The sequence below is a fragment of the Arxiozyma heterogenica genome (genome assembly GCF_036370985.1).
Source record: "Arxiozyma heterogenica strain weizmannii chromosome Unknown scaffold_18, whole genome shotgun sequence".
NCBI classification, from domain to species: domain Eukaryota; kingdom Fungi; phylum Ascomycota; class Saccharomycetes; order Saccharomycetales; family Saccharomycetaceae; genus Arxiozyma; species Arxiozyma heterogenica.
In genome coordinates this window covers 279,867-295,153 of record NW_027042671.1, presented here as the reverse complement: position 1 = coordinate 295,153, position 15,287 = coordinate 279,867, and the positions used below count along the sequence as shown (strand labels likewise).

General features: G+C 28.8%; 6 protein-coding genes across 6 annotated transcripts; 4 read left to right on the top strand and 2 right to left on the bottom strand.

Annotated features, from left to right (window-relative positions):
* Positions 1–793: 793 nt before the first annotated feature.
* Positions 794–913, top strand: PMP1 (proteolipid ATPase; the record flags this gene model as incomplete). The annotated part of the gene is made up of 1 exon (XM_064858570.1): positions 794–913. The coding sequence occupies one exon, from the start codon at positions 794–796 to the stop codon at positions 911–913; it is 120 nt and encodes a 39-aa protein (XP_064714393.1).
* Positions 914–2,435: 1,522 nt separating this feature from the next.
* Positions 2,436–3,899, top strand: SLM5 (asparagine--tRNA ligase SLM5; the record flags this gene model as incomplete). Its single annotated transcript, XM_064858569.1, has 1 exon — positions 2,436–3,899. The coding sequence occupies one exon, from the start codon at positions 2,436–2,438 to the stop codon at positions 3,897–3,899; it is 1,464 nt and encodes a 487-aa protein (XP_064714392.1).
* Positions 3,900–4,075: 176 nt separating this feature from the next.
* Positions 4,076–8,128, bottom strand: GEA1 (Arf family guanine nucleotide exchange factor GEA1; the record flags this gene model as incomplete). Its single annotated transcript, XM_064858568.1, has 1 exon — positions 4,076–8,128. The coding sequence occupies one exon, from the start codon at positions 8,126–8,128 to the stop codon at positions 4,076–4,078; it is 4,053 nt and encodes a 1,350-aa protein (XP_064714391.1).
* A 541-nt stretch (positions 8,129–8,669) lies between these two features.
* Positions 8,670–9,869, top strand: CPR7 (peptidylprolyl isomerase CPR7; the record flags this gene model as incomplete). Its single annotated transcript, XM_064858567.1, has 1 exon — positions 8,670–9,869. The coding sequence occupies one exon, from the start codon at positions 8,670–8,672 to the stop codon at positions 9,867–9,869; it is 1,200 nt and encodes a 399-aa protein (XP_064714390.1).
* Positions 9,870–10,043: 174 nt separating this feature from the next.
* RAV1 (Rav1p) lies at positions 10,044–14,300 on the bottom strand (the record flags this gene model as incomplete). Its single annotated transcript, XM_064858566.1, has 1 exon — positions 10,044–14,300. The coding sequence occupies one exon, from the start codon at positions 14,298–14,300 to the stop codon at positions 10,044–10,046; it is 4,257 nt and encodes a 1,418-aa protein (XP_064714389.1).
* Positions 14,301–14,733: 433 nt separating this feature from the next.
* On the top strand, positions 14,734–15,060 carry PET191 (Pet191p; the record flags this gene model as incomplete). The annotated part of the gene is made up of 1 exon (XM_064858565.1): positions 14,734–15,060. The coding sequence occupies one exon, from the start codon at positions 14,734–14,736 to the stop codon at positions 15,058–15,060; it is 327 nt and encodes a 108-aa protein (XP_064714388.1).
* Between the last annotated feature and the right edge of the window lie 227 nt (positions 15,061–15,287).

Sequence of the window (15,287 nt, the reverse complement as noted above, 5' to 3'; positions counted from 1 at the left end):
AAAGCATACTTACTTCTTTCTCTTTCTTTAATTACTGATAGTTATAACTCTTTGAAGTCAGAAAGAAAATAGTTACAAGAACAAGAAAAAAATAAAAGACAGTCTTTTTTTACTATTAGTACAAACTCTTCGGACAAAAAAATGTAATTTCCCGGAAAACTTTTACTAGCCCTATCATTAGAACTGATATTTTCAACTAGTAGTGAGATTTGTTTTAAAATACTATTTTTTTTTCCATTTTTAGCATATGATATAACATCTGCGTCTTTTTTTTTTCTCCCCTGCTTCGTTTCTTGCTTTTTTCTTCTGTTTTTGCGTAAAATAATAACTTTTCTTTTTTCTTTTTGTAGAGAAAATAAAACAAAAAGAAAAAAAAATAAATAAACAAATAAAAAAAAACAAACAAAGAAAAAAAAGAGGTTTTTCCTATTCAATCTCATTCATTTCTTCTCTTCCTCTATTTCTATTTTTTTTTTTTCTTAAAGAGTAATCCTGATGGGCGTCCATTCGTCACCCACAATATGTGCGCACAAACTTATATATAAACATACAAAGATAAGTTCCACATTTGTCTCTTCTTTCATTTCCTTCCAGGTACCGGTATATAAGGAAAACTTTTTCTTCTTCCCTCTTTGCTTGCGTGTGTTACGTTCCATACTTTTCTCCTGTTACTCTCCTTATCAAGTGTTTTCTGTAGTATTGGTTCTCTTGTTGCTTTGTTTACTTGTGGAAAGAACCCATACACAACATTTATTCAATTTAACAACATAGAAAACAAGTAGAAACACAAAAAATGTTACCAGGTGGTGTTATTTTAGTCTTTGTTTTAGTTGGTTTAGCTTGTATTGCTATTGTTTCCACTATTATCTACAGAAAATGGCAAGCTAGACAAAGAGGTTTACAAAGATTCTAAGTAATCTTGCAACTTCTTAGTTAGCAGTTTCTCACTATGCCTTTTCTTTTTTTTGTTTCTATTATTTCAATTTATTTTTTTTATTTCATTACAAACCTCCAATCTATGTTTTAATTGATTGAAACAATATATAAATAAATGACAATACCCCTGTTTTTTACGTATTTAGGTTAAAAGATAAAATTTTTGGTTTGGTTACATTAATGATAATGTTTATTATTGTTATGTGTTTTTTATTTTCTGTACCATTAATTTGAAAAGAAGACTACATATTAGATTAATAATTAATATTGAAGAATGCAAATTTTCTTATTACTATATCTTTGAGTGACAACATATATTGTGTGCTATTGTTGTTGCTATTGTTTTTTAGCCTTTCAATGTTTATCTATTTTCTGTTTTTTTTTTGTTTTACTAAGTTTTTTCAATTATACCATTGTTATAATTTCTTTGTTGTTATGTGTGTGTCAAACAAGACAAAAGTTGATTTATAAATGTGTGTTTCCCTATAATGATGTAATACGCTTCTTCTGTTGTTACATTATTATTTGAACAAAAAGGGGATTAAAATTAGGTTAAATAAGAATATGGGAGGTGAATCATCAGGTATTGTTACAACAAGCAAAGAAAATTCAGGATGTGTGGCGCATAATTATTGTAGTTGTCTAAACTTATTGTTGTTACCTGCTATTGATACCACACTCTTTTATTGTTTTGTGTGTGTATATAAGAGAGTTTTGTGTGCTTTGGTAGCTGGTTTAGACAGTAGATAATTACAATTCTCGAGAGGGGAGGAGTGTGTCTCCCCTCTTGTCATTGTGTCGTCACATGTCGTCCCTTTATTTTTGTTTTGCCCTTATTTTTGTCTTCCTCGAGATAAAGTATTACCTATTACTTCGAATAAGTTTATGACTTTTATTTTATATATATGTATATATGTGTATTTATGTATGTATGCATATAAGAAGAAACTTATTTAGTTTAATAGAATGTTTATTAGTGTGTGTTTCCCAATTTTCTCAAAACCTTTTTCTTTGCTTTCTTTTCCTTCATTCTTTGATTCAATTTATATATTTATTATTACATACTATTATCATTGTCTTGGGCCATATATAAAGAGTCATACAAGTATCAAATATCACTAAATATCAAAATCTTTTAATGGACCATTTTCTCAATGTCAATTAAACAGACATCTTTTGTTCCTGCTTACTATATATACATATGTATATATATATTTATACATATATACTTCTCGTTTTTTTTTTTTTATTTTTTTTTTTTTGCTTAATTAACATATCATCTTTCGAACTCTAACTCTATTCAACAAAAATCAAAGAAAAATAAATGAAAGTATGAAAGGTAATAGAGAAAGAGGGAACTGAATAATAAATAAATACTAAACAATATTACACCAAAAAAAAAATAACCTTCTTGTAAAATATCTATACGTACTTAAATTCTTACTTATATATGCATTAAAACATACCAATCTATTTAAAGAATAGGTCACCACAAAATAATGTTAAAAATCTTTAAAAGAAAGTATATAATAAAGCAGTTGTTTCATGATGTACAAAATGGCATAGTTAAAGACGGCCAACATGTCAATAAATTAAATGGTTATATAACAAATATTAATAAATTGAAAAATTTTACATTTGTTGATATAATGGATGGCACAACATCGTCTTCTGTAAAACTTGTACTATCTAATAAAAATAATAATATTCAAAATATTACCTTAGGAGATACTATCCAATTAAATAACTGGAATGTTGTATTAACACCAAATAGAACTCAATTCTTCGAATTACAAATGAACTCCCCAAACTCTACTTTCAATATTTCACATTCAATTGACTTGTCTTTACAATATAACGAAAAGAATATTAATTTATCAACTTTAAGAAATACACCTTTACACAAATTCAAAAATAATTATATGGCCTCATTACAAAGATTCAGATCTCATTTAGAATTAACTCTCTTCAATATCCTGTCAAATAAATTCAATTTTATTAAAACTGATCCACCAATTATCACAACAAATGACACAGAAGGTAATAATGAGACTTTTAAACTGACTAGTACAAACTCAGGAATCTTCCCATTAAATGCACCGAATTCGCTCAATTTAACTGTATCTGCACAATTGCATTTGGAGATCCTAGCACAATCATTATCTAACGTTTATAGTCTAACACCATGCTTTAGAGCTGAAAGATCAGACACAGGCAGACATTTAACTGAATTTTGGATGCTAGAATTGGAGACTACTGAATATAATACGTTAGATGAATTAGTCTCTCTAACAAAAAATTTTATTATATCTACTTTAAAAGATTTGCTAAAAAATCAAAAAGTTGTATTGGATTGGGATGAATTAATTAATCATAATAATAGTCATAAAAACTATTTACCTCTACCGATGGATACAATGACTACCGACCAAATTTCGGACAGATGGGAAAGGATAGCAAACCCAAAAAACTGGCATGAGATTGATTATGTCGATGTAATAAAAGAACTTGACGGGAATTCAAATGCTTTCACCACCAAACCACCAACATTGGACACAATAAATGAGAATAATATCAATTCAGAACATGAAAAATGGGTATCTTCAACATTATTCTCTAATGGTTTTGTGTTTATTAAAAATTATCCAAAATCTTTAAAACCATTCTATATGAAAAATAATATAAATAATAAGAAGTTACAGACTGTTCAATGTTTTGATTTAATATTCCCCGAACTTGGAGAAATTATTGGTGGTTCTATGCGTGAGGATAATTATGAAAAGTTGATACCTAATGTATCACAAGATTTGGACTGGTATGTCCAATTAAGACGATCAGGGTATCGGACCAGTGGTGGGTTTGGCCTTGGTTTAGAAAGATTTATTGCATATATTTTAGGTGTTAAAAGTATCAAAGACACACTTCCATTCTATAGATCCGCTAAATCAAAAGTTACATTATAAAATAAGTTAAAACAAGAAAAAAAAAGAACTATTTCTACACTACTAATATTATACAAATTAAAAATAAGCAGTATAACACAAATGAATTATATCTATATTTAATTAAATATACGAATGTATATATCTAGATATGCATAAGCTTGTAAATAATATTCTATACATATACATATCATGTATCAAGATAATTGATCTTGGATCTGTTTAAATTTATCCTCATACTCTATATCTACTCCATTGAAATAATAAAGAAAGATATCCTTACATAACTTTAATACTTCAAGATTAAACAATTTTTGGCCTTCGTTTCCAATATCACCAATTATTTGTAACATAGAATGATCAATAATTATTTTAATAGTCCTATCATCATATTCCTTCAAAAGAGATTTGTCCGATTTGAGATTTTTGCCTAATCTTAGTAACACAGAAGAATATTGAAAATTGTCATCTTCCTCATTATTACCATGAAAATCTTCAATTTGGTCCAATATTTGCCTTAATACCAGCTGAATTAAAGATACAATGCTTTGAACTTCAATAGGAGGAACAAAATTAATTTCACCATTTAAAATTTGGAATAAAATATCTATTATATCTATACGATACTTAATCAATTGTTTCATAATATCAATGACTTGAGTAATATTGATACTTGTTATATTCTCACTATTGGAGATGTAATCATTGATACTTTTAATCAAATATTTTCCTTCATAATTTGTTTTATCCACATTGGAAACTATTAAATAATTCAAAAACTTCCAAGCAGTTGGATTATTCTTATCGATGCTAAACATAATTACTTTCACAATATATTGTCCATCAAGAGTTTCATTGAAATAATCAATAGTAAATATCTCATTAGACACGATAATTTCCTTTTCAACCAATTTTGATAATAATTTCTCTTCATTTAATAGAGATATTACTAGCACTTTATAAACCATCAAGCGGCGATAATATGATTTAGATAAGTTTTCAATTTCATATAATGCACTTAACTTATTAAATAATTTATAACCAATCTCACCAATCCAATCATACTGTAACATTAAATTAATAGACAATTCTATAATGCATATAATCCTTTCTTCGAAATATTTAAAATTAGTAACATTTCTTTCCATTAATATATGCCTGTTGAATAAATCGATAATATTCTTTGGTGTCACAATTGTATCATTGGCCCAAATGTATTTTTTGAAATTGATCATCTTAATACAATCATTACATTTAATAGCTTTTTTAATATCATCTTCACTTGGTTCATCATTACCTTTCAAGTATGAGGCAAATGATGACAATAAACCACGATTACTTTTAAAGTTGATATCATCAATAACGTAATCTGCCTTTGGTAAATGTGGTATTTTGCTGAGATTATTCTGCTCAATGATATCATATTCAGGATAAAATGTTCCCATTTTCACATTATTAATAATCATCCTATCTTGAAACATAACCAGCAAAATTTTTATTAAATTATTCCAGTTTTCTTCATTTAAGAAATTTGTTATCTTGTTATGACCAAATATATTAAAATATAAAACAGAACACATTTGTGCTTTAAATGATTCACCTAATTTAATCGAATGTGGACTTATCGTAATTATTGTACCTTCTTCTTTGTCTACAATATCTATTACAGGGTATATTTCACCCAATTCCTTATTTACAATATCTTTTGAATTACCATTATTTTTCAAATTTAAATCATCAGGTAACAAAGTTGTCATAGTGGCAAGGTTTGCTACCAATTCATTAAACATATTTTTCAATTTAAAGAATTTACAAATTTTGTAACATTTTTCAACTAAATCGATCAGCAAACTGATTGTGTTATCATCTTTTGTTAAAACTAATAAATCAAAAATTTTTTTAATCAAGGGTATACCGACATTCTCAAAAAGTTTCATTTCAAACTGAATTTCTTCAATAGATGTAAAACAATTGATATCATCCAAATGAATTTTCGGTATCTCTGTAATTACTGTATTAGATGAAATGACATTATTCCAAACATCATCAAACCACTTTTCATTTCCATGATGTTCTTCAGGCATAACAATTTCCTTATCTTGTATTGATGCATAAATTTTTTCTAAAAACCACTGTGGATAGTTATTCCCATTATTATAACAGCCTTTCAAATTACTACAATATTCTTCAAAGGACATATGTTCTTTCACTTGTGGGTTATGGATATCTGTATTTAACATGATAATAGAATAACTTAAAATAAAAACAGAATCTGCATCAGCTTGAACCTGAGCAAGATTTTCTTCTTCTTCGCTGTAAATATTCTCTACGTACTGTTGACATCCAACATACCTTTTGGAAAAGGCTTCAAGGATTCTTTCAATTTGCTGAGATTCACCAGGTAATCTAAACTTGGTTAATAGGACCCTCAACGCTTCATCTACTCTAAATGAATTAAAATTAAATAAACTCATAAATTCACCCAAAAGTTCTGTCTCTTCAGGCTTACAAAGCAATAACCCTAGCTGTTTTTTATTAAGTCTACTATCATTTTCAAATAAAAATTTTGCTACTTCTTTTCCTTTATTGTTAGGAATAAATTTGCTGTCTATTAATAATTTAATTCCATCTCTTGGCTTTTCATTAAACATTTTCATACAATTTATGAATTCAGCTTTTCTACTCCACTCTTTTAGAATTATACTTTGTGGCGCATCATCAAATTGAAACTCATCCACTTTGGTTATTTGGTTGTAAACATAATCGACAAATGTTGTCAAAGCATCTAACCCAAAGGTTGAAATAGTCAGATCCTTTTCTGGATTAGTCATATTCATCATTACTGTTAAAAATTTAACCGACAAATCGTGATATTCAAAACTACAGTCATATTTCACAAAAAAATTAATAAACAAAGATGGGTCACGCACCCACAGCAACGAAAGTTTTTCAATAATAATTCTTTGAAAATGGAGTGACGAGGAATTTTGAAGTTTTTCAAATAATCTAGGCAATGTCAATTCTATTTGCCTTGGTAAAAACCAGCCAAGAGCTAATATAATGGAAGTATAAACTGTTAAAACTTTATCCATTAACAAAATATTATCCACATTTGTTTCCATTATTAATGCAATAGATTTAAAGACTGAATCTGAGATCATATTTAATAACTTTGGATGTTTCAAAAATAATCTACCAACTAATTCTACCATAGTATTTATCAATTCCAAACCCACTACTTGAGTGCGAGCAGTATATTCAGATTTATTTTCCAAACTTATTAAAGATAACAATAACTCCAGATATTGTATTATCACAGGAAGACTGTAATTTGGTGTTACATTTACTTCACTATAATCACTGCTATTATTCTCATGATTCTTTTTATTGATCAGTTGTTCCTCTTTTTCTTCCTGTAAATCGAATTCACTGGAATCGTTAGCCTTTTTAAACACAAAATATTTCTTTATATGTTCATCATCAATATATTTATTATTAATAGCAGATAGATTCATAAACTTAAGTTTAGTAAACACATGAACAGTCATTCTCTTAAGGACATATTCTGCTCTGACTTTTAACTTGTCTGATAATTTTCTTCTACAAACAATCAATAAAACTTTTTTTAATGATTCATATACTAAAGAATCAGACAAGCAATTCCCACATGATGTGGATATAATGCATTGTAGAAGTGTGATTATTTCAATTTCTATTAAATCCTTTGTGTCTTGATTGTTACTGAAATGTGGATCAAGATCAATTAAAATGGAAACTGTTTTTCTATATGCTTGAACATAATTGATACAATTTAAATTAATCAGTTGAAGCGTAAAAATTTTATTAAGTGACTCCAATGTTAATCTCTTGATATGCTCATTCTTTGATTTTTTAAGCGTTAATACATTTAAAAATGGATTTAGTAAAGTTAAAGAATCTATAGAATATATTGAAGTCAATCCACTTAATATATTTTTCAAATTTACAATATCTGATAAATTTGAACTATTATTCCTAATCTTATTTTTCTCCTCGCCCCTATTATCATTATCATAATCCTCATCTTCCTCATCTTCATCAAAATCCTTGAAATATTCATTATTTCCACCAAGTATTAATGGATAATCAGAGGATGTTTGCTGTTTTATAGTATTATTATGATATCTAATAGCTATTATTAATTTCAAACATTCTTTTAAAAGAATTGCCACAGGATCCTCACCGAGACAAGTTCCTGAAAGATCACTCATAAAAAAAAACTTTTAGATGTTATCTCTCTCAAAATAATTATATATATTTTGTGATTGTAATACAGTCAAATTTAGCAACAAACACCTTACTTTTCTAAGCCACTAGTGATGCTTCGCGACCTCAATTTACAGGTAAATTAATAAAAGTAATAACTCTGTATATATAACATATATTCTTGAAATGACCTCTAGCTCCCCATCTTGAGGTTACGTAATTTATTCAATGTCCTTTTCCAATATTTTTGAAATTTCAGAAATTTCCATTGAATTTACAGAACAGAAAGAAAAAGTTGTCAAAAACTGAATTTGATAAGATAAACTTTAGTAAACATACACATACAAAAAGGTTAAAGGTATAAAAAAATTGAATATAAAATAGAAATTGGTTACAAAGTCAAATAGTATCAATAATCAATTAGATTTTATTCAACTGATTTTATCCTTTCTTAATCTTACATACTAATTTATTTTAAGATTGAATATTGTGAGGAATCTAAGTATCACAAACGGACTAGTATTATTATAAAACTCTCGTTATATCATGGATCCTAAACAATTATTTGCTTCACATGGAAATGTTTACACTTATTTTGATATTACTATCGATGAGGTAAAAATTGGCAGAATAGTTATGGAATTATTTACAGATAAGGCTCCATTTACAGCCTACAATTTCTATCATCTTTGTATAGGTACTGAGATTCCAGGCTTTAATGGTAAACTTTCCTATAAAAATAACTATTTCCATCGTGTTATAAAGAATTTTATGATCCAAGCTGGTGATATTATGTATGGATCAAAAAATTTCCAAAAGACTGATGACATTGGTAAAGGTGGTTGCTCAATTTATGCAAAAGAAGAGGAGTTTTCTGAAAAGGTTGATATTCCATGTTATGGTAACTTCATTGATGAAAATCAGGCCGAATTCACTGAACCTTTCTATTTAGCCATGGCTAATTCAGGTAAACCAAACACAAATAGTTCTCAATTCTTTATAAATACCTCGGCATTACCACATCTAAAAGGAAAGCATAGTATTTTTGGTAAAGTTATACATGGTAAATCTGTAATTCATACCATCAAAGAAACCAAAGTAGATTCAGATGGTTTTCCAGAAAAATGTATAAGAATCGCCGATTGTGGTGCTTGGAATAAGACTATGGAGATCCCTTTATATAACGCATGTAACTACGAAATTGGTGGTGATATTTATGAAGAATACCCTGATGACGATAAACATTTTAATGATGATGATTTCTCTAAAGCACTTGATGCTGCTACTATTATAAAGGAATCAGGGACTTTATTGTTTAAAAAGAAAGATTATCAAAATGCATTTTTTAAGTATAGAAAATCTTTAAAATATACAAATGAATATATCCCAGATGTTAGTATTAATAAAGATTTAAATTCTAAATTCTCACATTTAAAATTAAAACTGTATTTGAATATTAGTTTGGTATGCTTTAATATGCAAAATTACAATGAATCCATTAAGTATGCAACTTATCTATTAGATTCAGATAATGTACCTGACATGGACAAGGCAAAAGGATATTATAGAAGAGCTAATTGTTATTTTGTTAAGAAAAGGTATGAGGAAGCATTAAAAGATTACAAACAGTGTAATGATTTAAATCCAAATGATAAAGTAGTTATTAAGAAAATTGAACAGGTAGAAGAGATTTTGGAAAAAAGAAAGGAAAACACAAAGAAAAGTCTTGCTAAATTTTTTTCTTAGTCAATACTTATTGACTACTCTCTTTTTAAAAAATTATTGCATTCCATTAACCTCTCTATCATAAATTAAATTATTTCATAGATGCTACTAATATATCCTCTTTTAAAGAACCTACATATATACATATATATACATATGACCTGAAATTTAGAAATTATATATTAGAATAGCAGTTTACATAAAATCATCCAATAAATTCCGTGGTGCTGCTGCTACCTTCTTCTTTTCTGAGGAAACAGTAGATTCGACAGTAGAAATACTATGTGCAGTAGCTGGTGGTGTAGTTTTCCTAAAAGTATTTGTATCAAGCTGATTTGAAATATTATCCAAAGGATTTTTAGGTTTATTTGACGGCGCATACTCGTCTAGAAGGTTTTTCGATTTAGTAGGTAATAAATAATCATCTAAAATATTTCTGGATGAACTATTACTACTGGCAGGCGTAGGTAGTTGATTGTAATTATCTAACAGATTAATTGGCGACTTTAATTGTTGATTACTCATCGTTGAACTTATTATCTTGTTATTTTGTATACTGTCAAATTTGTCAAAAAGACTTGGTCTTACCTTTACAGTGGTAATAGGTTCTTTATTAAAACTACTAATGGAAGTCTGTGCCCATGAATTATCAGGAGGCTTCATCACTGTATGTTTTGATTCTTCAATAAACTTCCAGTTTTTCACTAATGAAGCTGCCAGATAATCACATCCCATTCTGCAAAGAATGTCTATACTTCTAAGGACAACCTTATACTCTATTTTTAATCCCAATTCCAAAGAACCCAAGAAATATTTAATATTTTTCGTCCTTAAATGTCGATATAGATATAATAATGCTGGATCCTCTACCAAAAATGACTTATTGACCAACTTTTCATCTGACACGAATTCTCTATTATTTTCTAAATCAACTGCAGATGTAATTAAGGATTTAATAGCAATATCTTGTCTTCTTAGCTTCCAATATATAAAACTTGTCGTCCATTTATCATTATTTAAAACAGCCGTTGGTAGTAAATGAGTTTTTAGTAAAGTTCCTAATATTGTTCCCTCATCACCTTCGTAGACTCTACAGACCCCAATAGCCAAATCTATATCTCCAACTTGTTTGCAAAGTACATTCACTGCATCCTTTAATGAGTCACCAATCAAGAAGAAGCAAGCTGCATCCATGTATCTATGCTTGCTTAATAACACAAAAGCATTCTTCAAAGCAGCTGTTCTCCATCTCTGTTGTGTGAAATCATTATTTAAAAATTTGATCATTTTCTGCTGTTCAGGATGACCTGTACTAATCTTCCAGAGGCTTAATAAAATTTGCTTTTTCTTTAAAGCAAGATAAAATACGGCACATCTACTTGGATCTCTTTTATCTTCTTTAGAAAATTCAAATTTAGCTATTTGTTCAAACTTACTGGTTAGTTGATCTTCTTTAAGCCAATAAACTATCTTATATTCTTTTGCGTGTTTCCATGTATTAATATTACTATCAAACATAGATAATAATAATGTTTTGCTCTCAGAATGTAATGCCCATGAGATATCTCTCATCAGTAGCGATTTTTGACTTTGACGATGAGACAAAAATAATTTCACCCCCAATAAGAATCTAATACCATTATGATCCATAATGTGTTGGTATTTAACCACCTCTTCCATCGCTTCAATAACTGTTATCAACGTTATTTGTTGATGACGTGTTATATATGGAAGAGTTATTCTAGTCAATTGTTCTGTTAAAGAAACACCCACAGTCTTATCAAATGTAGGATATGGATCAGGGAATTTTTCTACATCATAATGTTCACCTTTATCTACCAAAAATTTATGACTCGGAATATTTAAATCTGAAGGTAAATTAGTAGTAACATCCATAGATTTAAAATCGATTTCTCGTAACTTCACAAATAATCTTAATAATATCTCCTTAACCAATTCTATCTTATTTGAATAGATAGCTTGGATTAAAAATTGCGGATCATAAACAGGTAGTGGACCATTAAGAACACTATTTAAATGCAATATATCATTAGACAGAATTTTTCTTGAACCAATGGATCTATGTGTGAAATCATCAGAGACATCTAACAATTTGTCCTTTATATATAACTGATTACCTGATGCTACGACAAACGTACCATTTTTCATCCATATGGAATCACCGATTATATGTGCTGTATGTGAAGTAATATCTATCTTTTCTATAGGTAAATAACTAGGAATATTATTAGTATAATCGTATCTTAACTGTGTGTACAATAAAGAGTATGCAATGAATCCAATTGCCACAATGCTTTGACCCAATTCTGTACTCGTCCAATCAATATCTTTAATCTGATCTTGGAAGGACTCTTCATATTCCAGGATTCCTCTATTTAAATCCCAAAGTGACATAGATTTATAATCTGAGCTAACAATACACAGCTTTCCAGTCGAAGAACCTCTAATAAATTGTGCATTTCGTATCCCAGTATTTAATTGCGACGATATCTTCCATATAATATGTTTATTATCATAGTCAACAACTGCTGTATAAGTCTCTACAAAACCATCCTTTGTAATGAAAGATATCAATGGTCTATCACTTACAAATGTAGAATGAACTGGATCAATAATAGATATTTTGTATAATCTGTTTTCACCATTTTTAATAAAGGGTAAAGAATCTGATGTAACTTTTTCTATACCTCTCTGCAAAGATATTTCAAACCCTTTAATGGAACCATCTGAATAAATAATTGCTACAAAATGATGTTCATGACTATGATGTGTCTCAGGTGTATTTAACATTAATAATGGGGAGCAAAGATCACTATCATCATCAAGTTGATAAGAATCCTTCAAGATGGAGTCATTGAAATCATTTTCCAAATTTTTTCTATTACAAGAACAATCCCATACTTGTAATTTATTATTTTCCAGTAGACAAATCATTAGATTACCCTTTTCATGTATGACAGCCAGTTTAATTGGAGTCTCAGTTTTAACAAAATTCTTTAGATTCAAAGTGACACCACCATTTGAACCTAACTGCTGTGGTGTCCATACACAATTCTCTGAGAATCTTGTGATAGTTAACAGAGCCTCTCCATCGCTACTTCTAATAAGTCTTTGAATTGACTTATTATGGCCAGTAAATTTATGCTCTAAATGGACCACTGCTACTGAATCTTGAAAATTATTTACTGAAAATTCTTGATCTACAAATTCTGGTATATTTATTAAAGATTGTTTAATAACACCTTGTAGATCGTGAATAATTAATGACACATCAGTATTACTATCATCATACGGTTGCAAATCTGCAAAATATAAAAACGTGTGATTTATTGAATTCAATAGGGATGGATGAATGATTTTTCTTGATTGTAACTTATTTTTTATCAAATTCAGTGGCCATTGATTATTACTGCCCATATTATCTGTAACACCATTATTATAATTTAGTTCATAAATATCAAAACAATCATCTGCGTTATCACTGCCAAACATTATGATATCTGAATTTAAAAACATCTTCAAATTAAGGTTAACTTTTTTGTCATGCTTAGTATTATTATTAAAATATATTTTTTTAATAATCCAATTATCTAAAATTAAACAATATTTTGTTGTATCATTTAACGTTAAAGTTGTCCAATTCTGTATCTTTAAATGAGCAGGATCATCTTCTAAGCATAACCAAGCTCTTAATTTTTTATCAGAACATAAAGTGTACAAAAGATAACAGTTATTTTCAACTTGCTGCAGTCGCTGTTGTTGTTCTTGTATATTATCATTATCATTACCACTGGTATTGTTATCAAGATAATTGTAATTCATTTTCTTCCAGTAGATTGAAGTGACAGAAACAGGATGAGGTAATAGAATCAAAGTGAAAATTACTTGATCACCACTTATGGATATTCTTTTCCAAAGTTTAACGGTATGATCGTATTTCCCATAACTTGCAATCAATTGAGAATTATTGGTGATATCTATCTGATACACAGGTTTCGGTTGCCTTTTATTCCAAAGTAAAACGGGTTCGAAGACACCGAAATGATCCATCACTTTCCAAAATGAAAGATAGTCAGACCCTAAGATCAACTCGTTGTCCCCACCCCATTTAATACAATTTACTCTTGATGGATCGTGATAAATTTGACAACATTTTGACCATTTCGGTGATTTCATGATCTGGTAGATAGGTTTGTATATGTAGACATGATTATTATCCACGGAGATCGCAATGAACCCATTATTTGAATTAATATCGACAGCCAGGCAATCTTTATCTAAGTAAATAGTCTGCAAATTAGTAAAAGCGTTAGTTAATATGATTAGATTATTACCTGAGCAGTATGCAAAAATGGTATGACCTTGCCAATAACCTTGACAAGCTGTTTGTCTTGTATCATTTGGTCGTCCAGGTAAGAAATTCAAAGACATAATATGGTTGTATGTCTGTTACTATCCAAGTAATAAAAAAAAAAATACAAAAAAAAATAATCTTAATAGACACTAATGGCACACACCCAATACCTCTAAACCAACATCTATCTCTATATCTACATACATACAGATGCCTATACATATAAATGCTAGCACGTATACGTCATATTGTTATTATTATGATAATCCACCTATATTTTCTTCACAAAGACCCTCGAGAGAGAAAAAAAAATAAAATAAAAAAAAAAAGGAGGATCCCAAAAAAAAAAGAAACGTTTCACAGAATAGTGTCTTATATACAAAATCCCATAATATATGCAAATATAGATATACACACACACACACACACACACACATATATATATATATATATAGATACTGGTGGTGTGTTAAAGTGATGTAAGAAATATTGGATACTAGGGATATAAAGATGGGTGCCAGTTGTAAAGATCAAAAAAAGGCTGTAGCCATATGCTTACAAAGATCTCCATGTGTAATGATTCAACGACATAAACCACAACAATGTGTAGATGACCCAGACTTGAGGAAGGAATTACCTGAATTATGTATAGCTCAAATGAAAGCCTTTTTAGATTGCAAGAGTGGGATGGTGGATATGTCCAAAAGAATGAGAGGTAATGCACCTTTGTCTACAGGTAAATATGACCAACAGTATGAAAACCTATGTTCGGGGAATTTTGATCCAAGAGAAGAGATGAAGAAATTAGAAATTCTAGATAGCGAAAGAAAGGATTGAATAGCTATATATATACATACATACATATATATATATATCATGTTATCTCATGTTATGTTACAATGTCCATGTATATAAAATGCAATAACGATATCTATTTTATTCTCAGTACAAATCAGACATCAAATACCACACCAGAAACATGCATATACATATATGTATATGAATAGACCTCCTCCTATTCTTATTACTACCACCAACATCACTGAACCATAACCACACCATGA